This window comes from Aotus nancymaae, unplaced genomic scaffold (genome assembly GCF_030222135.1).
Source record: "Aotus nancymaae isolate 86718 unplaced genomic scaffold, 86718_ANA_hifiasm-v0.15.2.pri h1tg000003l, whole genome shotgun sequence".
In the NCBI taxonomy this organism is placed as follows: Eukaryota; Metazoa; Chordata; class Mammalia; order Primates; family Aotidae; genus Aotus; species Aotus nancymaae.
Genome location: NW_026988414.1, coordinates 22,598,930 through 22,620,081, shown reverse-complemented (window position 1 = coordinate 22,620,081; position 21,152 = coordinate 22,598,930). Strand labels below are relative to the sequence as shown.

Below are 21,152 nucleotides of genomic sequence, written 5' to 3'. Positions count from 1 at the left end.
ACTTGTACTTCCAGGACTTTGGGAGGCCAAGGCAGGAGGATCACTTGGGGCCAGGAGTTTGAGACCGGGCACCATAGGGTGATCTCATCTTTACAACAACAACAAAAAATTAACCCGCCAGCCGGGTGCAGGGGCTCACGGCTGTAATCCCAGCACTTTGGGAGGCTGAGGTGGGCAGATCATGAGGTCAAGAGATCGAGACCATCCTGGCCAACATGGTGAAACCCCGTTTCTACTAAAAATACAAAAATTAGCTGGGCGTGGTGGTGGGCACCTGTAATCCCAGCTACTCTGGAGGCTGAAGCATGAGAATCATTTGAACCCAGGAGGTGGAGGTTGTAGTGAGCCAAGATTGCACCACTGCACTCCAGCCTGGGTGACAGAGAGAGACTTTGTCTCTAAAATAAAATAATAAAATATAATAACCAGGGGAAACTCCTATTCACTGCTGGAGAGAATGCAAAATAGTGCAGCCAGTTTGAAAAACAGTTTGGCAGTTCCTCAAAATGTTGAACGTAAGAGTTATCATCTGACTGAGTGAGCCTACTCCTAGTGTCTGCCCAAGAGAAATGAAAACAGGTCCATGCAAAGACTTACATGTGAATGTTCACAGCAGCATTATTCATAAGAGCCCAAAGGTAGAAACACCCCAAATATCCATCAACTGATGAATGGATAGACAGAACATGGTTTATCCATACAAAAGAATATTATGCAGGCTAGGCACAGTGGTTCACACCTGTAATCCCAGCACCTTGGCAGGCCAAGGTGGGTGGATCACGAAGTCAGGAGATCAAGACCATCCTGGCTAACACAGCGAAACCCCATCTCTACTAAAAATACAAAAATTAGCCAGGCATGGTGGCAAGTGCCTGTAGTAGCTGGGGCTACTTGGGAGGCTCAGGCAGGAGAATTGCTTGAACCTAGGAGGCGGAGGTTGCAGTGAACTGAGATCGTACCAGTGCACTCCAGCCTGGATGACAAGAGCGAGACTCTGTCTCAAAAGGAAAAAAAAAAAAAAAAAGGAATATTATTCAGCCACAAACGAGAATGAAATATTGAGCAGGCCATGACATAGACAAACCTTGAAAACATTATATAGTACATGAAAGAAGCCAGAACCAAAAAGGACAAGTATTATATGATTCCATTTATATAAAACATCTAGAATAGGCAAATCCATAGAGATAAAAAGCAGATTATGGTTACCTAGGACTAGGGAGGCTGGCGGGCAGGGGAAGGGGAGTGACTGCTAATGGGGGTGGAGTGTATTCTAGGGGTGATGAAAATGTTCTAAAATTATATCGCAGCGATGGTTGCACAACTTGGTGAAAATGCTAAAAAACATTAAGTTGTCCAATTTAGATTGGTGAATTGTATGGTATATGATGTGTATCTTAATAAAGCTGATCAAAAAATCACAAGGAGAGGTTTTGAAAAGTATCAGTGCCCAGGCCCTTCCCCAGACTAAATTGCATCATAATCTCTCTCTCAATCCAATGTGTGACCAGGGCTGAGAACCACTGCTGTAGTAATCCAACCTCCTCATTTTGCATATAGGGGGATGGGGGCTTGCTACGGGGAGGGAGATGACCAGGTCACACAGCAGGTACCTGCCTGATCCTGGGACACAGTCCAGGACTCCTGCCTCTCTGCTCGCTGCCTCAAGTGCTGCCCATCTGCTGCCTCTTCCCATCTGTCTTGGCTTCTATTTAAGGCAGCAAGTGCACTCATCAGGAAAATCCAAGTCCTCCTCAGAACTCCCCTGGCTAAGACATCCTTGTGTATACGTCTTGTCCTCTCAACCATACAGTTAACTCTGTAGGAACAGAGACTGTCACATAATGCGTTTTCATATCCTTCACTGTACTAAGGAAAGTATTAAGCATGTAGCAGGTGCTCAACTAATACTGGTTAGACAGAGAACAAAATGAAATATCTGTGCATTTGGTGTGTATCTGAGGGCCAACTCTTGTGCCTGGCACTGTGCCATGCACAAGGGTAAAGACAAATGAGATGTTAGCTTTGCTCTTGTATTAGGCTGTCTTCACGCTGCTGATAAAGACATACCCAAGACTGGGCAATTTACAAAAGAAAGAAGTTTGATGGACTCTCAGTTCCACGTGGTAGGAGAGGCCTCATAATCATGGCAGGAGGTGAAAGATACGCCTCACATGGCGGTGGACAAGAGAGAATGAGACCCAAGGGAAAGGGGAAACCCTTAAAAACCATCAGATCTCATGAGACTTATTCACTACCACAAGAACAGTATGGGGGAAACTGCCCTCATAATTCAATGATCTCCTACCAGGTTCCTCCCACAACACTTGGGAATTGTGGGAGCTACAATTCGAGATGAGATTTGGGTGGGGACACAGCCAAACCATCTCAGCCTTCTAGGAGCTCACTGCTGCCTTGATACATGGGTTGGGGTGCCAACCCAGCTGGAACCAACAAGGAAGACTTCCTGGGGTAGTGATGCTTGAAGAAGGTCCTGGCTAGTGAGGATGATGGCAGTGGCTGGGGGAGGGACTGCATCGGGCAGTCTGGGCAGAGGACATTGCATGTGCTAAGGCCTGGAGTTGGCAATGCATGCTAACTGGTGAGGGGACTTGCTGAACTCCATGTTGGCATGAGAGTGAACTTCCAGCTTTTATTTTTCACATTTGGATTATGAACTCATCAGGAATTTATGTGTATATTGTGAAGTAAAGTCCAAACTTTTTCTGAAATGGAGAGCCAATTGTTCCAAGACCAACCAAAGAATCATTCAACCTTGCCCTGTGAACTTGCGATGCTCTCTTCATACGTGTCTGCCACTTTCCTGAGTGCTCTCAGACCCTTTCTCTGCTCTCCTGAGACTTACTCTGTTTACAGGAAACTGACTGCTCAGGCTCCCTGTCCTCTGGCTTCTACATAGGTTTGGCCAATGGGCAGCACTGACACGGACTGGAGGGTGAAAACAGGAGACAAGTCAGGGTATTTCTCCCTCAATTCTTCATGCCTCTAGTGATGTTTCCAGCAGCAGCCATGAGTTCTCTGTGGCTCCAACTCCTGCTAGCCTGGCTTCCCGCTGCCTTAGCTCCTGAGTGCTAGAACACTGTCTTCTGTCTCTCCAGCTCTAGGAGTGATAAGCAGGTTCTGGTGGTTGCTAATTGCTGGGTTGCCTCACTGTCCAATTATAAGTTTCTTAGTTTTTTTCAGCCCTTGTATAACCAATTCCCTGAATTAAATTCCCTCTGTAAGAAATGCCTAGAAATGTAGAAATGCACAACTACAGGTGTGCACTACCACACTTGGCTAATTTTTCATTTTTTGTAGAGACAGGATCTCATCATGTTGCCCAGGCTGGTCTCAGATACCAGCCTTAAGCAATCCTTCCACTTCTCATCCTAAAGCGCTGGTATTACAGGCATGAGCCTCTGTGCCTGGCCTTTTGATACATTTATTGATCTACTTATCTAACCCTGTATCAGACTGTCTTAATTACTTTTGTTTTAATATATACTTGTATATGTGACATTATGAATCTTACTCCCTTTCTCACATCATTATTTTTCTTTTGTTCTTTTTCTTAGCTGTTATCATGTGCCTAGTCTTCTGGGTTCCTTTTGTGATAGTAACTTGAATTCTTGAATTCCAGAATTCAAGTTACTTCCAAACAATTCCACTGGAATTCCGATTTAAAGCATTAAATATTGTGGATTAATTTGAAAGAACATATTCATAAGGAACATATTTCTCTCCACTTACTCAGATCTGTTAAAATGTCCTTCAGTTAGAATTTTTAAACTTTTTCATTAAGGTTTAGAACATAACTTTATTCCTAGGTATTTTTTAGTTTTGCCACAATTGAAAATGAGATCTTATTAATTATTACATCTCTCCTAATTTTTTTTTTTTTTTTTTTTTGAGACAGAGTTTCGCTCTTGTTACCCAAGCTGGAGTGAAATGGCGCGATCTTGGCTCACTGCAACCTCCGCCTCCTGGGTTCAGGCAATTCTCCTGCCTCAGCCTCCTGAGTAGCTGGGATTACAGGTATGCACCACCATGCCCAGCTAACTTTTTTTTTGTATTTTTAGTAGAGATGGGGTTTCACCATGTTGACCAGGATGGTCTCGATCTCTTGACCTCGTGATCCACCCGCATCGGCCTCCCAAAGTGCTGGGATTACAGGTGTGAGCCACCGCGCCTAATTTTTTAATGACTAGGTATACAAAGCTGCTGACTTCAGGATACTTCTGCCTCTGACCACTTTGTACATACAACTCTCTTACCAGTTGGAATTCACTTGGATTTTAAGAAGAGAATCACATGAATTTTGTTTCTTCCTTTTCAATAGTTATTCCTAATTTTGTTTTCTTGGCTTATTGCATTGATAAGGTCTCCAGAATGATATTAAATATTAGCAGTTATCCTTGTCTTATTTCTGAAGTTTATATATTTCTAGTGTTTCACCATTAAATGTCAGTTCCTGACAAATTCTACTTATCAGGTTAGACAGTCCTACTCTTAGCTTACTAAGAATCTTGAAAGATTAGCATGACTTATTCTCAGCAAGTCTGCGCTGTTCCTAAGTGAACACTGCTTCCTTTACGAAGTGCTTACAAAAGACTCTGTTCTCAAATTTTCCTCAGTATTGCAATGCAGCTTATCAGTCTAGTTTTTGGAATTCATTTTCCAAGAAACTGTCCATCTACTTGTCTGGCATGTTCCCAAGACTCCATACCTTTTCAAAGGGTACTGATGCTGACTCAGCAATGACAAGTGCAGATTTTCTCTGTGTTTTGGGAGACCATTTTCCTGAGCCTAGAGACTTGAGCTAATCAAAAAGCAGTAAAAAATTTTCTGACTACTCTTTCTCTTATCTTGGACTTCAGTTTTCTTCTGTTTGTTCTCTTTACTCTCTGCAGTTAGTATGGTGACTAGCTTCCTTGTGGAAAAAGAAAAAAAGCAAAATGAAAGTTGAGTAGCTCTGATTCTGCTGGTTAGTCTCACACACTATCCTCAAAAATGGCTGTTATAAATTGTTCATCTTTTTGCTGCAACTGAAGTGAGCATCTACAAAACTTTGGAGTCCTTAAAAAAGTTCTGTGTCCCTTTGTTTTGGATCATATGTTCCATCTTCTTACTCTTTAAATACTGTTACAAATTGTGGGTTAATCTGAGAGGCTCATAAAGCCTTTCTCTTTTGGATTATCTATGCTTTCTAAATTCACAGTCCATGTAAACAATATTCCCTTTTAAGTCTATTTTCTTTGACATTTTGAAATTCCGTTTTCTGAAGAGTAAAATATATATGATGTGATTATTTCCCATTGCATGCCTGTTTCAAAACATCTCATATACCCGATAAATATATATACCTACTATGTACCCACAAAAATTAATTTAAAAAAAGAATACCAACAACAAGATAAAGAATATATGGAGAACTGGCTGGGCGTGGTGGCTCACACCTGTAATCCCAGCACTTTGGGAGGCCAAAGTGGGTGGATCACATGAGATTGGGAGTTCAAGACCAGCCTGACCAACATGGAGAAGCCCTGTCTCTACTAAAAATACAAAATCAGCCAGGTGTGGTGGCACATTCTGGTAATCCCAGCTACTCGGGATGCTGAGGCAGAAGAATTGCTTGAAGCTGGGAGGTGGAGGTTGCAGTGAGCCGGGATCGTGCCATTGTACTCCAGCCTGGGCAACAAGAGCAAAACTTGGTCTCAAAAAAATATATATATATATGTGGAGAATTAAGCCCTGGATTTCACTCATTTCATATGAATGATTCTGGGATGTGAGGGTTTTTTCTTCCATGGATCTTGTTACTTACATGTTTCCAATGTAGTCTTCCTTGCCGACCACAATTTACAACAATAATACCTGCAGTGTTTCTTCTACCTTCTAAGCAACCAAATCATCAACCAGGCAGGCCAAGAAATCAACACACTCCCCGCCTTTAACAGAATGTCCATGTCTGGATGGTCAAGAAGTCCCCCATAGGTACTGTGCCAGCTGATGCAGTGGGAAATACAATAAACATCCCCTATCCAAAGTCCCCTGCGTCTCGTCTAGATTGCTCAGTGCACACATATCAAGTGCTGCCTGAACTCAGACTTACTAATCAACTATTTATGTCACGTGCCCCAACTCCAAGTTGGGATTCCTGAATCAGTGTATATGTAACCCACACAGTAGACTTGCAGGTCACACACAAGTTCTCCACACACCTTCTGGAGGAGCTGGTTGGGACAAACTGGTTCCTGTTTTACTTTTAGCCTCAATGGGGACAATTCCATACTCCTAATGGGGACAGTTTTATAATCAGAACTAACACATCGGGGATAAGCTGACAAAGATCTCAGAGAGCTTCTCAACTGGTAAGAGAGCTTCTCAGCCTAAGCCTAAGAAGGGTTGCAAGTGGGCTGAACTATTTATTCTCCCCGTCCCTAGAGTAAGTGGGCAGGACCTGGGGAGCCTGGAGCCTCAAGCAGCCTTGTCTGTTTGCCCCACGTGCTATTCAAATACATCACTTTCTACGTATGCCAAGGACAAGAAAAGGTCAGGAAGCCCTGCCATTAGTCCATCCCCAGTCCATTCCCCCAGAACTGTGGCTCTCCAATTGGGACTCTCTTAGCAGAATTCACTCAAGTAGTGTGTTTTTACAGCAGATGGTGTCAGCCAGAATCCTACCTCCTGACTGAACACCAGTGCATTAATCATGCTTTTTAAATATTCAAAGAGGAAAAAAAAAAAAAAACAAAAGCTAACATTTTTGAGTGCCCAGAATTTTGCCATCAATTAACTTACTTACTCTTCCAACACTTTGAAGAAAGGAAAATTATTATCCTTGTTTTCTACATAAGGAAAGAGGAGCAGAAAGATCAAGGAACTTTTGTCAAGTCACAGAGCTAGTAAGTGGCAGAGCTGGGATTTGAACCCAGGTAACCTCGGCTCTCTGAATTGCTAAGCAACACTGCTTTGCCATGTGTTTGAAAGGAGCACTCTAATGACAAAAAAGGAACAGGAGTTGGCACTCAGCTTTGGCTTTGCTGCTGTTTGGCTGTATGACCTCAGGTAACTCACTTCACTGGTCTACGTGGCACACTGCATTTTTGGACATTAAGCATTCATACGCCAGGAACTACAGCTCAATGATATAATTTGATTTGTGCCATGTCCGACTGTTGAGATGAGAGCAAGTGCAATTTACTCATTCTGGTTTCCCAGATAGCTGTCGCTTATTTCAATTTTAATTTGGTAGAGACTAAACAGACTGATGTATTGTTACAAGTTCTTACTGAATTCAGGAAAAGCATACTATTTGGCAGCAAGTAGAGTATATATTTGAAAAATTGTACTTTTTCATAATGGATTTCAGAAGAAAATTGTATCGACATCTTAGAAATGTGATACATTATGTTGCATCAATTAATTAGGGATGATTTCTTACAGTAACTTAGTGGTCTTATTTCTAAAAAAAGACTAGTGAGAAGGTTGACTCTACTTCATCTTTCTCTTCAGAAAAGGTCAAAATTGCCTGTGCACAGTGGCTCATGCCTGTAATCCCAACACTTTTAAAGGAGGCGAAGGCAGAGGGATCACCTGAGGTCAGGAGTTCGAGTTCCTGGCCAACAGGGTAAAACCCCATCTCTACTAAAAATACAAAACTAGCTGGGCATAGTGCTGCATGCCTGTAGTCCCAGCTACCTGGGAGGATGAGGCAGGAGAACTGCTTGAACCTGGGAGGCTAAGGTTGCAGTGAGCTGAGCCTGTGCCATTGCACGCCAGCCTGGGCAACAAGAGCAAAACTCTATTTACGGGAAAAAAAAAAAAAAAAAAAAGGTCAAAATTACATATTTATTTTTGGGTGTGGTTTAGATTCCTTTATATAGACTAACTAGCACAAAACTTTTCCAATTTGTATTTCTTTCAAGAAATGTTCCAGACAATCAACTTTCCAAGTAATTCTGGTTTTAGCACAGTTGATGTATGAATCCATTCTAGATGGGGAGCTCTCACTCTGATGATGATTAGCTACCTGGAGCCAAAGATGGCATCTTCTTCGATGTACCAGCACAGTGTAGAAGCATAGCAGATCTTTATTCAATTAACTAGTTTTAGTGCATTAAATTTTAATTCTCCTTGGGTAATTTATCAAATATCTATGCATAAAAGTTTCACTTTGGTCATCAATTCCCTACTTATTTCTAACTACATTATGTAGTCTCTGCAAAACTGTAGAGTAACATACTCTATATCCTAAGGAATGACAAGAACCTTTGGGGTTCAGTAGTTCCTGGGTCTCAGTCTTATGTGAGGCAGGACAGGACATGTGCTTCCATCTTTGAGTCTGGAATTTTCTTTGGCAAACCACTATCACATGATTTCAATAAATAGCTGTAAGCAGGTCCTGACATTTTTCTGCCAGAAAGGCTGTTTTGTCGTGATGCTATTCTTGCTAGGTTTTGCACAGGCACACATGCCACACAGGTGCCAAGAAGCTGTGGGGAAGGGGCTCTATGATTTTGTGGTAAGACATACAATGTTACCAATTTCAGATAAATTTCGGAATCTGAGTCCAGAGAATTACTATTTCATGAATTTGTTTTTGCTCAGAGGCTCATGATTAAGTTTATTCAATCTTTTTCCTGCCTTAAGAAAAAAAATACAAATATAGTTGTTTTTTACTATATTTGAAGTGACTTATTAGAAGTTGTAAGTCACTTCTAATAAGCCGAACTTTCGAATATAGTTGTTTTTTGAAACTATATTTGAAGTGACTTATTACTGTTGTGAGTCACTTCTAATAAGCTGAAGTTTCCCTTCTGGGTTTTTTTTTTTTTTTGAGATTAAAGTATTGTTCTGTCACCCAGGCTGGAGTACAGTGGTGCCATCTGGGCTCACTGCAACCTCTGCCTCCCAAGTTCAAGCGATTCTCCTGCCTCAGACTTCTGAGTAGCTAGGATTATAGATGCATGCCACCATGCCTGGTTAATTTTTGTATTTTTAGTAGAGATGGAGTTTTACTATGCTGGCCAGACTGGTCTCGAACTCCTTGTCTCAAATGATTCGCCCACCTCGGCCTCCCGAAGTGCTGAGATTAAAGGCATGAGTCACTGTGCCCAGTCACTTCTGATTTCTTACAGATTATTATTGTTTTTTTTTTTAGGTGGGCAACAGCATTAACAAACTTGCCCCTAACCATTTCTTTAAATGCATTCTCGAATGGAATTATACAAGAACTCCTAAAGGGACAGTAAGACAAAATAATCATCATCACAAGAGCTCAGCTGTGAGTTTAAAATAATGTCCACATAGCAGATTCTTTGTTATCCTGTGCACTCTGACAGAGCTATGTAGACTCAGGCATGAGCTGGGAGTGTTATTTTTCCACTCCCCAGACAACATCCGACTCACTGAATGAATGAAATTAAAACATTATTCATCCTAGAATGTAGTTCAGGTTAGATGAATAAGATGCATAATCTGTTAAGAGTAGGTTTTAGACATTCTAATTGCATAAGACACCAGTGTGAGCCAGAGTTGGAGCTGAATACTGGGTACGTGTTTCTAGGGTGATAGAGATGAGGATTAATTTATTTTGGTATTCATTAGTGCTTAAAAATCTCCTCAAATGATCCTCTCTGTTCCCCAATTCTTGCAGGATTTTCAGAAGCTTCTATTATGAACATCCTTAGTTAGCCTCTGACGCCGTAACATTGGGATGAATTTTAAGGGCTTGATGGTTTAGTTGCTTTTAATACAGACAGTGTCCATTATTCAGCCAGGGAATGAAACTGGTTGAGCATTAGCATGGCAACACCTCTTGCCTTTGAAATCTCAGTGTAGAACGTGGATGTTTAAACCATTCACCGTTCAGTAGGTGATGATTAGGTTGGTTTCTGTAGGTTTCTTATAACATGAGCCTGCAGGGATGTTCCTCTAATTATTCTCACTTTTTTTAGTGGATGGTCTAGACTATAGCAGTTTTAATATTTTAAATTCTGCAGCCTTTCCTCCAATAAAACTACAGGTGACTCTTGGGATGTGGCTGTAATTTTAGATCCAATATATTGGAACTTTAATTGTAACAAGAAGTACATCTATCCTTCCTTGGTCAAATGCACGAGGGAAATTCACCATGTCTGGGTGGGCATCTAAGAAGTCTGGGTGGGCATCTAAGAAGGCTGAGTGGAAAGTTCTCAATACCCTCACAAACAGGAAAGGAAACACAGATATTAGAAATCAATTCCTTTACCCTGGCTATCTTTATGTTGCCTACATTCCCTTTTTCAGCTCTGCAGGGCAGTATCATGGTGACTGTTACCTGAACTACTGGAAACCTACTTTCTTTTTTTTTTTTTTTTTTTTTGAGACGGAGTTTCGCTCTCGTTACCCAGGCTGGAGTGCAATGGCGCGATCTCGGCTCACCGCAACCTCCGCCTCCTGGGTTCAGGCAATTCTCCTGCCTCAGCTTCCTGAGTAGCTGGGATTACAGGCACGCGCCACCATGCCCAGCTAATTTTTTTTGTATTAGTAGAGACGGGGTTTCACAATGTTGACCAGGATGGTCTCGATCTCTTGACCTCGTGATCCACCCGCCTCGGCCTCCCAAAGTGCTGGGATTACAGGCTTGAGCCACCGCGCCCGGCCTCTTTTTTTTTTTTTTGAGATGGAGTCTCGCTCTGTCACCCAGGCTAGAGTGCACTGGCGCAATCTCAGCTCACCATAGCCTCTGCCTCCCAGGTTCAAGTGATTCTCCTGTCTCAGCCTCCTGAGTAGCTGGGATTACAAGCATGTGCCACCACGTCCAGCTAATTTTTTGTATTTTTAGCAGAGATGGGGTTTTGCCATGTTAGCCAGGCTGGTCTTGAACTCCTGACCTCAGGTGATTTACTCACCTCGGCCTCCCAAAATGCTGAGATTACAGGCGTCAGCCACCACGCTTAGCCTGGAAACCTACTTTCAAAAAAATGTCTGGTAAACATCAACTCTTCCCTGCCTTCCCCTTCTTCACTATTATTATAAATACTAAGATGACATGGTTAATTGTACTTCATTAGCCTGATGTTTATTAAAGAGCATGACTCAAGAACAGGGGTTTCAGCCAGATGTGGTGGCTCACACCTGTAATCCCAGCACTTTGGGAGGCCAAGGCGGGCGTATCACCTGAGGTCAGTTTGAGATCAGCATGGCCAACATGGTGAAACCCAGTCTCTACTAAAAATACAAAAGTTAGCCGGCATGGTGGCAGGTACCTGTATCCTAGCTACTTGGGAGGCTGAGACAGGAGAATTACTTGAACCTGGGAAGTGGAGGATGCAGTGAGCCGAGATTGCACCACTGCACTCCAGCCTGGGCAACAAAGAGTGAAACTCTATCACAAAACAAAACAAAACAAAACAAAACAAACAAACAAACAAAAAGAATAGAGGTTTCCGACGGTTCACAGAAAATAACAAACAGCATTTGGAAAGCTGAAAAGGTGCACAGCCTCGCTCATAGAGAAATGCAATTAAAACAGAAATTCTGGATTTTACTCATCAGACTAAGTTTAAAAAAAAAGCTAGCAAAGGCTGTGCTTTTCTTCCTATGAGGTCACAGAGGCATTGTCCTAATTGCTGGGGGGTGTCTGTGGGCTGGAGGGAGTATAAACAGGTGGAATATATTTGGAGAGAAAATATTAGGCAATATCTAACTTAAATATGCACAAACCTTTAGACCTGGATGCTGCTTCTAGGGAATTCATTCTACAGATAGATTTGCTCAAGTGCACAAACAGAAAGTTCAAGAATGGCAGCACCACTGTAACTTGAGGGAGTTGATTCAGCTTAAGTGTCCATCAATATTGATTGGTTAAATAAATATATGCTCGTTTATACATGGAGTAGCTCTAGATTGACAAGGAGAAATGCTAACAACGTTTGCTTCCAAGGAAAACTGTGGAATAAGAAGGTGACAAGGAAAAGTAACTTTCAGCTATTTGTGCTTGAATTTTTACTACTGTTTGTATTACCTGTCTTTAAAAAGGCAACAGGCCGGGTGCAGTGGCTCCCACCTGTAATCCCAATATTTTAAGAAGCCAAGGCAGGAGGATCGCTTGAGCCCAGGAGTTGAGACCAGCCTGGGCAACATGGCAAGACCCCAGCTCTACAGAAAATTTAAAAAAGTTTAGACAAGCATGGTGGCGCGTGCCTGTAGTCCCAGCTACTCAGGAGGCTGAGGTGGGAGGATTGTTTGAGCTCCAGAGGTCAAGGCCACAGTAAGCCATGATCGTACTTCTGCACTCCAGCCTGGGTGACAGAGTGACCCCATCTCAAAAAAAAAAAAAAGAAAAAAAGAAAAAGTAACAACAAAAAAATGGCAACAAAGCACAGTGGTCCCCTTTCGTTACTAACTTTCCACACAGTCTCCTAATAAAACCTTCCTCCACTTTGTCTAAGATGAAATCAGACGCTCTGTTTCAGTTCTCCAAGCCTCTGAGTCCCAATCATACCAGGAGAATGGACTTTCAGCCGTCTCACTAATTCCTTACTCTATGCCACTTCTGCCACATGCAGATGGGAAAGCATTGTCCACATTCTGCCTGGCCAGTTATTTCCTAGTATTCTCAGACAGAAATATCATTTCTATTTCTTTTTTATTTCCTCAAAAGATTTCCATGGTGTTTCTGCTCTGAGTTTGTTAGTTTCAAAAAGATGTGTCTTTATATATGTGTTAATGCTCTTCCATCTGATCTTTCCTTTGGAACCAAACACTCATTTCCCTTGTTAAACTTAGAATATACATCTCAAGCCATCAATCTATTAGATATTCCATTTCTTGAGCTAGATTGTTTTGTTTTGTTTTTTTTTAAGATGGAGTCTCACATGGTTACCCAGACTAGAGTGCAATGGTGCGATCTTAGCTCACTGCAACCTCCGCCTCCTGGGTTCATGTGATTGTCCTGCCTCAGCCTCCCGAGTAGCTGGGACTACAGGCATGTGCCACCACATCTGGCCAATTTTTGTATTTTTAGTGGAGACAGCATTTCACCATGTTGGCCAGGCTGGTCACAAACTCCTGACCTTGAATGATCCACCCGCCCGCCTCTGGCCTCTCGAAGTGCTGGGATTACAGGCATGAGCCACCACACCCAGCCTTGAGCTAGATTTTGAATCTCCTTGGCCTATTTCTGTCCACATGGAAAGCTAAGACCTTACATCTCAAAAAAACAAACAAAAAAAAACCACTAAAAATTCTTGCCAGCTAGCATCACTATGCAAAACGTCTTTTGTATATGATGTCATTTATTAATAATTCTCTTATCAGTGAGATATTCGTAAATTCCATTTGAGGATGAGGAAAATGAGGTGTCCAGAAGAAAATGGCCAAAGGTCCCACAGCTAGTAAGCGGCAAAGCTGGGATTCAAACTGTGAGATTCCAAAGCTTCCACACTTCACCTAATTAGAGAACTGCGGGGCTCTTGTCCCTTGACAAAACCAGATCCCCACACTGCGGACCTTTCTTTAATCCTTCTCTCACCTGGCTGGCAATGTCTTGCCATTTTACTTTTGCAAACTTCTACCTGTTTCCCAATCATGGGCTCCAATCCTAGCCCAGGTGCTTAAGACTGGTGTATACACACGCCCTGTCCTTCTCCAACAACTGGAATTCACTAGTCCCTTGCTTCTGAAGTGGGGAGTGAAGGCAGAACACAGACTGGGTTTGATAGATTCCAGGGGGCTGGTTAATGATGAAATTAAAGCCATATAAAGAACCACCAGAGGCCGGGCGCAGTTGCTTGCGCCTGTAATCCCAGCACTTTGGGAGGCCGAGGTGGGCAGATCACGAGGTCAAGAGATTGAGACCATCCTGGCCAACATGGTGAAAACCCATCTCTACTAAAAATACAAATTAGCAAGGTGTGGTGGCGCATGCCTGTAATCGCAGCTACTTGAGAGGCTGAGGTGGAAAAATAGCTTGAACCAGGGAGGTGGAGGTTGCAGTGAGCCGAGATCACGCCATTGCACTCCCGCCTGGCAACAGAGCAAGACTCCATCTCAAAAAAAAAAAAAAAAAAAAAAATTACCTGGGTGTGGTGGCAGGCGCCTATAATCCCAGCTACTTGGGAGGCTGAGGCAAGGAATATCACTTGAACCTGAGAGGCGGAGGTTGCAGTGAGCCAAGATTGCACCACTACACTCCAGCCTGGAAGACAGTGTGAGATTCCATTAAAAAAAAAAAAAAAAAAAAAAGAACCACTAGAATGCTTACACTCTTCTGCTTCACCTTGGGCCTAAGGAAGTGCAAAACTTTGCTGAGCAGACAGATCTAGTTACTTATTATGATGCATGCATCCATTGACTTCACATGCATGTTTAAAAAAAATTGAGTTAAAATTGAGGCATTAAAATCAGGATGAACACAAGTAGATAAGCAGCTTTGCTTTACCAAAGTGAAAAGCAAACCTGGGCTGCCCATCTGAGACTCTCCTGGGCTGTTAAAATGCAGGATCTTGGTTCTTATCACTGACCATTTAGAATGCAGTAATTCGTATTTTTAGTTAAGTTGTACAAGCCATTCTTTGGCTCCCTAATTTTGGGAGAAGTGGGCCTATTTGCAGAACTATTGAGGTTTTCTTTTGCTAAGGCTTAGATGAATGTCCATTTTACATGTTTTGCCTTCTTGATACCCCCAGGATTTCTTAACATGTACCATTTCTCATGTGCAAGGGACCATTAACTAACTTGCTTTTTCTCTCTGCCCACTTACGCTTCCCCTCTGCATCTGTCCACTGCCTCCTGTAGTGAGACAGTGGAAGCAAATCATCCTAGACCAACACAGAGTATTTACCTGGTACGTCTGGAAGACTTGGTCGGCCAGGGAATTGACTTAGAACTCTAAGTTTGAGAAATATTGATCCGAAGGGATCAATATGGCTGTTCAGGGAGTTATTTGATAAGCTCAGACTTTAAAGGACTAGTTAAAAGCTGTAAAGTCAAGAGCAACAAACAGGCTCCGTCATTATTTATGTTCAGAGTGGGACCCAGGAGGCTGGAGTCGCTGCCCTGGAAGGATGGTGCAATATTAACAGGCAAGAAGGACTAAGGAGTTCCCACACTGTCCTTATTCCTCTTTCTTCATGGTTAAGGAGAACCATCTTCAGTAGAAATGGTAGACCAATAAATGAAGTAGGAAAGAGGGTTTGTTTTTTGAGATGAGTCTCGCTGTTGCCAGGCTGGAGTGCAGTGGTGCAATCTTGGCTCACTGAAACTTCCGCCTCCTGGGTTCAAGCGATTCTCCTGCCTCAGCCTCCCAAGTAGCTGGAACTACAGGCGTGCACCACCAAGCCCAGCTAATTTTTATATTTTTAGTAGCACAGGGTTTCTCCATGTTGGCCAGCATGATCTTGATCTTTTGATCTTGTGATCTGCCGCCTCGGCCTCCCAAAGTGCTGGGATTACAGGTGTGAGCCACCGTGCCCGGCCATGGCAAGAGGGTTTGGAAGACCAAGGTAATTAATTACCTGGCATAAAGACTTCTGGCATGAATTACATCAATCCAATGACAACTGTCAACACCCTGTTGGATGTTTTGGGGGACCACAGAAACATGAATAGATGATAAACCAATAAATACCCGAGTTTCAAAGTGTAAAAAGTTAATTCTATTAGTTACGGAATAGTGAGTGTGGTTTTACTGTCAAGTAATATTCCAGAAGAAATTGTTCATTTGTGAGCTTTTTGGAAGGAAGCAATAGAGTGGATTGTCTCAAATAAGCAGTGGTTCACTAAGAATAATGCCCAATCTCTGCTTCTTTGAAAATAGGACCACTGCTGAAGGATGCCTGTGTGGACAGGAATTCTAGACTAGGGGAGGGGTGGTAAGGTGTGGAGAGGGTTACTAGACCACTGGAGGGGTGTGTTTGGGGAGAAGGCAGTAAATGGCATTATTAGATCACAGGTGATGGAGATGAACAAGGTTACCAGCCCTGGTGTGTCGGGGGTGGGTATGGACAGTTATGAGCCCACTGGTGGCGGTGACGGTGGAGGGAACATGGTTACTAGGCCACAGTGGTGGGGGCTGTATGGATAGTTAGATGCCCACCAGTGGTGGTGGTCATGCAGATGGATAGGGGTTACTAGATGGCTGGAGGGAGTGGACAGCTCTCTGGTTAGCAACTAGATTTCAGTGGCGTCAACTGTTCAACATCATCTAACAGTCTCATGGAAATGTGGATCCCCAGGGTCACAAATGCTGGGATGAAGGGTGAGAGGCAAGAGAGCACTGGGGTTGAGAGCACAGGCTCTGGAATACAGGCTGCTTGGCTAAACTCTAAGCCTGAGCTTCCCTATCTATGAAAAAGAGGATACTACCCATCTCACACGGTGGTCAGGAAGTGAAGTGACACACGTGGACTGCAAAGCACAGCATTAGATGACTGGCCCCTATAACATGAGCGCAGATCAGTGTCAACCTTCCGGGGTTTCCAATGTCATGTGGTTGGACTTTCTTCTGCCCTGTACAACATGATACCAGTGCCTCAAATCAGAACACACTGAGTTGACACACTGAGTAATATTCAGATGATGAAACTGAATCTAGAAGTAACACGGTGGTCAATGTCCTACTCAAAGTATGATGCCCCCATACTGGATAAGGTTGTTCAGGTATCTTCATACCAGCCCAGAGATGATGTATTATTGCCTGTTATCTGGCTAGACATCTCCTTTCAAATGAATGTGGAATAATCCACTTGCTGAGCAGACATTCACTGAGCACCTGCTATCTGTCAGGTGCTGGGGAACAGAGGCAAGTAAGACACAAGCTCAGATTTATGCAGTGTACAGGCTCCAGGATGAGATAAATGAAAGATCTCATTTTAATACAAAGCTTTAAGTGCAACGTTGCTATAGATGGGGGTAGAAAGGGAGGAAGTTATTACTGGAACACAGAAATTAACCCGATTTGCAGAGGTGGGGCCGCCGGAGAGTCCCTGGGAGTAGATGTCTGGGCAGAGGCAGACATTGAGCAGGAGTTAGGGGAAGGGATGGGAGTGACAGAATTCTAGGCAGAAGGAATAGTATTTGCAAAGGCACAGATGTGAGTAACAGCAGGGTGTGGTGCATGCCAGGAACCACAAGCAATTTGGCATTGAAGGATTTTCAACAGTAGGGTGAGAAATGGGGGGTATATGGTAGAGCAAGACGATGGAGACACAGAGTGGAAATTCCACAGAGAGGCCCTTGGACTTCATCCTCAGGGTGATGGCAAGCACTGCAATGGCACAGGCCCATGAGGGTGTTTTAGAAAGATCACTGTAGCGACTGGGAGGAGTGTGAGTTTGTCAAGAGCAACTGGAGTCAGGGAGAGCAGAAAGGGCACCTCTGAGCCAGAGAAAAGATGCTCCTATGGGATTTATAGTAAGAAGAGACAGGAAGGCCTAAGTATGAATACCAAGGCAGAGCTGAACAGACCTAGGCACTGTTTTGATATGGGTGGCAACAGGCAGAAGAGTTGCAGATGATGTATACATTCTTACTGTGGGTAAAAAAGAGAATTCAGGCAGAAGAAAAGTTTTGTCAAGGGAGGATAAAAGATGATCAATTTGATTTTTGATAGGTGGAGTTTGAGGTGTATACAGAATACCCAAGTTGAAATGTCAGTCCAAAAGCTCACAGGACTGTCTAGGTTAGAGAGAGTGGTTTCAGAGTCAACAGCATTAACAATTATGACAGAATGAGAAGATTTCGGTAGACTGGCGAAAAGAGCAGTGAGCAGAAGAAAGACCTTTAGAAAACACCAACATGTAACAGAATGACAGAAAAGGAGGCTGTGAGGACTGAACTGGTCAACTGCAGTAAAGAAAGGTCCACTAAGTTAAGGAATGAAAGTGTATACTTCCTTTAACAATCAGGATGTCCTAAGTATGCAAACTGGTTAGGCTTCTTGGTGGCAGACAACTGAAACCACTCAAGTTACCTTAAGCAGAGAGGTATTTATTAGAGGGTATTAGATGGCATACACAATTTCCAGGAGCCCACAGATAAGGGTTTGGATGTCTTCCTGCCAGACAGGACAAACACCCACCTTTACAGGACTATTACTGGGAAAATCCCACTGCCACCACTTCTCTCTGCTCAGCACCTGTGACAGATAGGACAACCTTCACCAGAGTAGCCCCAGAAGAAGAAAGGTATCAGCTGCTGTGCCTATAAGAGCCACTTTTGCCAAGAGCAGCCTCATTCTAGGATGATCTTGCTCCACCCACCTAACTGAATGCTCACCTTCAGACTTACAAAAGCCAGCTGCTCTGTTACTGAGGTCATTCACAAAGGAGCCTTCTGCACAGCAACAAGAATCAATTAAAAAAATAAAGATGGAGTCAAAAAAAAGCAAGAATAATCTTTATTCCTTGGAAACACATTTGTAAAAATGCTACCAATAAGATGAAAAGATTCAGAACACATTTATTTGTATGCAGCACATACACTGAGAATCAGAACATCTGCTAAAATGGAATACACCTGTAAACAAATGCCTTAGGGAAGGAAAGCTTATAAGTGGTCAACTCCGCTGTGCAAGGTACGCAGCTGATACCTTCTTTCTGAATAGATTTTTGCGGTAGCCAAAAAGATCAGATTTTAGTAATAAAATATCTCAAAGGATGTCAAACATTTTTAAAAGGACTTAAAATGGGTAAAATTACAATTACATGTATAAAAATGGCACAAGAATCAATTGATTTCACAGAAATACTAATAAAATATTTCAGGTCTATTTATTAAGAGAAAAAAATGTTTGACTCAGGGCTTGAAATGCAGGAAATAAATATTTTGGTACAAGCTTTAACCTAAAAGACAACATATTGATTTCTGGTTCTACAAACAGACTGGGGCAACACCCATCGTATCCTACTCTACAGAATGCTTTGGCACAACTTCAAGAAAACCTTATGTGCTTTCATTTGAGCCATAAATGATCTCGATTGCACGTTGCTTTTTAAGAGTGAAGTCTAGGGTAAAAACCAATCCCCCAATTCTGACAGCGTGTATTCACAATTACGTCTTCTGAAATCATGCAAGTTAGCAGCACCAATCATTAAGACATTAAAAATTATTCTCATACTTGAGCAGCAAATTCTATCAAAACAAATGCTATGCAATTTAAGATTAGTACAATTGCTTAAATTCAAAGTAGCTCAACTGCTTTAAGATATAAAATTCAAAGTCTCCCTGTATTTATATAACATCTAATAAGTTATATACTTTCTTTAGCTTCTGAAAGGAGTAACTCTCTGTCAAGGAAGTGGGTATTGCAGTTTTCCTTGTGATAAAATTAGTTCGAATGTATGTCCTCAGCCTAAAAAAAAAATTTAAATGTTAACAAATTGCAGAATTGTAGAGTTGGAGAGGACCTTGAGATCACTTAGTCCAACGCTCTCTTTTCAGATGGGGAGAATGAGGTCAGTGAAGAGGCAATGACTTGTCCAGGCCACACTATGGCGGAAGCTGGACCCTAGCAATCTCAACTCCTACCACAGCAATATATGCTGAGCGATCTTCCCAAGCTCTTCTGGTTTTATTTGGTCCCATTAATTAAATAACAAACAATATCAGGCACACAGTAATATGATAAACATAGACTTTGACTCCAATTTTCAAATCAGAACATCAAAATGATTCCTGAGACTTTAACTACCTTCATTTCAATGAGAATGCAGTCAACAGTAAATTATGACAAGCTACCGTGGTTTTATCTTCAAATATTTATGCGGACACTGAAAACACCTTTCAGGACTACTCCTTAAAGACCCTCGTAAAAACACATCCATCCATGTGAGGCCAAGACATTTTTCATGGAATGCAGTGAAACTATGAAGGTGAATGGAAGAGAGACGCTTCAGTCTCTCAAAGTGCAGTCATGAGTTTATCTCGATACATCATACTCTGCATCCCTCCTAAGTTCTTCTGGTTCTGGTCGTGGACATAATCAAAATGGCTGTCATCTCCACTGGCCGACGCTTTCCAATGCGACCTGTCATCCTGAAAGGATGGCCTGTTTCGTTTGCAGAGTGAATGGTTAGTGGGAGAATGGAAGAAAATGCAGAAATGTAAGTGAAACAACACAAGCACAAAGGAAATGGGGCAGCGGGAACCGTGAGCCACGTGAATGGGGATGGCTATGAATGGAAATGAATGGATTTCCTACGTGAGTATTATAAAAGTTCAGATGCAGCTCATCTATGAACTTCCCAGCAGAGCAAGGCTCTGTCTACGGTCAAATCATCATTTCTCAAAGGGTGTCTCATGGTCAAGTCCGTCTGGAGAAAGCTTAGTGAAGGTGGAAAATGTTCCTTTACTACAGGACTGCTTGGAGGTTTTATCATGCCAGTGTGCACCATGAATGCCTCAGGCAGCATTTGCCAAAAGTGTTGGACTAACAAACTCTGTTTTCATGGGGTATCTTTGCAGAGCTTGAAAATACACAACATGTTGGCCCCACCCCATAGATTCTGATCTAGTAGGTCTGTGGTGGGGCCGACCATTTGCATTAACAAACTTCCAGATGACACTCAAGTGCCAATAGCAGGCACACCCCAGAGAGGCACTGTTTACAGCCTTCCTCAGAAGGCCTGCTGCTAAACTGTGCCTCAGAAGAAAACTAACATGATAAAACAGGTAATGATAAGCACAAACTTTTGTAAAAACAATGTTAATTAAAATTGCATTTCTATAACTCTCTTCTGTTTCTTATGTCTGAAGAATAAAGTACCTTTGAAACACAGCAAGATTTAGAATTATTACTCCATGAACCTACCTTGCTTTAAAAAGTTATATGACTACCAAGTATTTATAAACAATCACACTCTTGGGTTACAAAATTCCCCAACAAACTTTTTTTTTTTTGCCTTGCTCTAAGTGGGTTTATTTCCATCATTTTATTCGCCATACTTTCTCAGAGAAAGGCTAGCAACCTCACCTTTATGCAAACTGAACTTGCCAACCATGTTTCTGAAATAGCTTCGCAAATAAACACCAATTAAGACTGATCTAAAATTCAAATCTTAAAAGGAACATTTGCTGTCACAAAGCTAGCCTAAAAAAAAAAAAAAACTCTCAAGCCTAACTATAAACACAGTCCAGCAGATGCCAGTTGGCTTAGAAAGGAC

The 21,152-nt window shown here is 42.4% G+C and overlaps 1 protein-coding gene and 1 long non-coding RNA gene across 5 annotated transcripts in view; one reads left to right on the top strand and one right to left on the bottom strand.

Annotated features, from left to right (window-relative positions):
- The window catches only part of LOC135276058 (uncharacterized), a 30,527-nt gene extending 9,488 nt beyond the window's left edge, over positions 1-21,039 (top strand). The window contains exon 3 of the long non-coding RNA XR_010343616.1: positions 19,432-21,039. This is a non-coding gene — a long non-coding RNA (uncharacterized LOC135276058). The remainder of the gene's footprint in view (positions 1-19,431) is intronic.
- The window catches only part of EPB41L4B (erythrocyte membrane protein band 4.1 like 4B), a 160,132-nt gene that overhangs the window by 54,950 nt on the left and 84,030 nt on the right, over positions 1-21,152 (bottom strand). Inside the window, exon 16 of one of the 4 annotated variants that reach the window (XM_064379102.1) lies at positions 18,372-20,038. The exons of the other annotated variants lie outside the window; for them this stretch is intronic. Coding sequence (XP_064235172.1) covers positions 19,891-20,038 — 148 coding nt within the window. The 3' untranslated portion in view covers positions 18,372-19,890. Of the gene's footprint in view, positions 1-18,371; positions 20,039-21,152 lie in introns of those variants that run through there. 4 annotated transcript variants of the gene reach the window in all.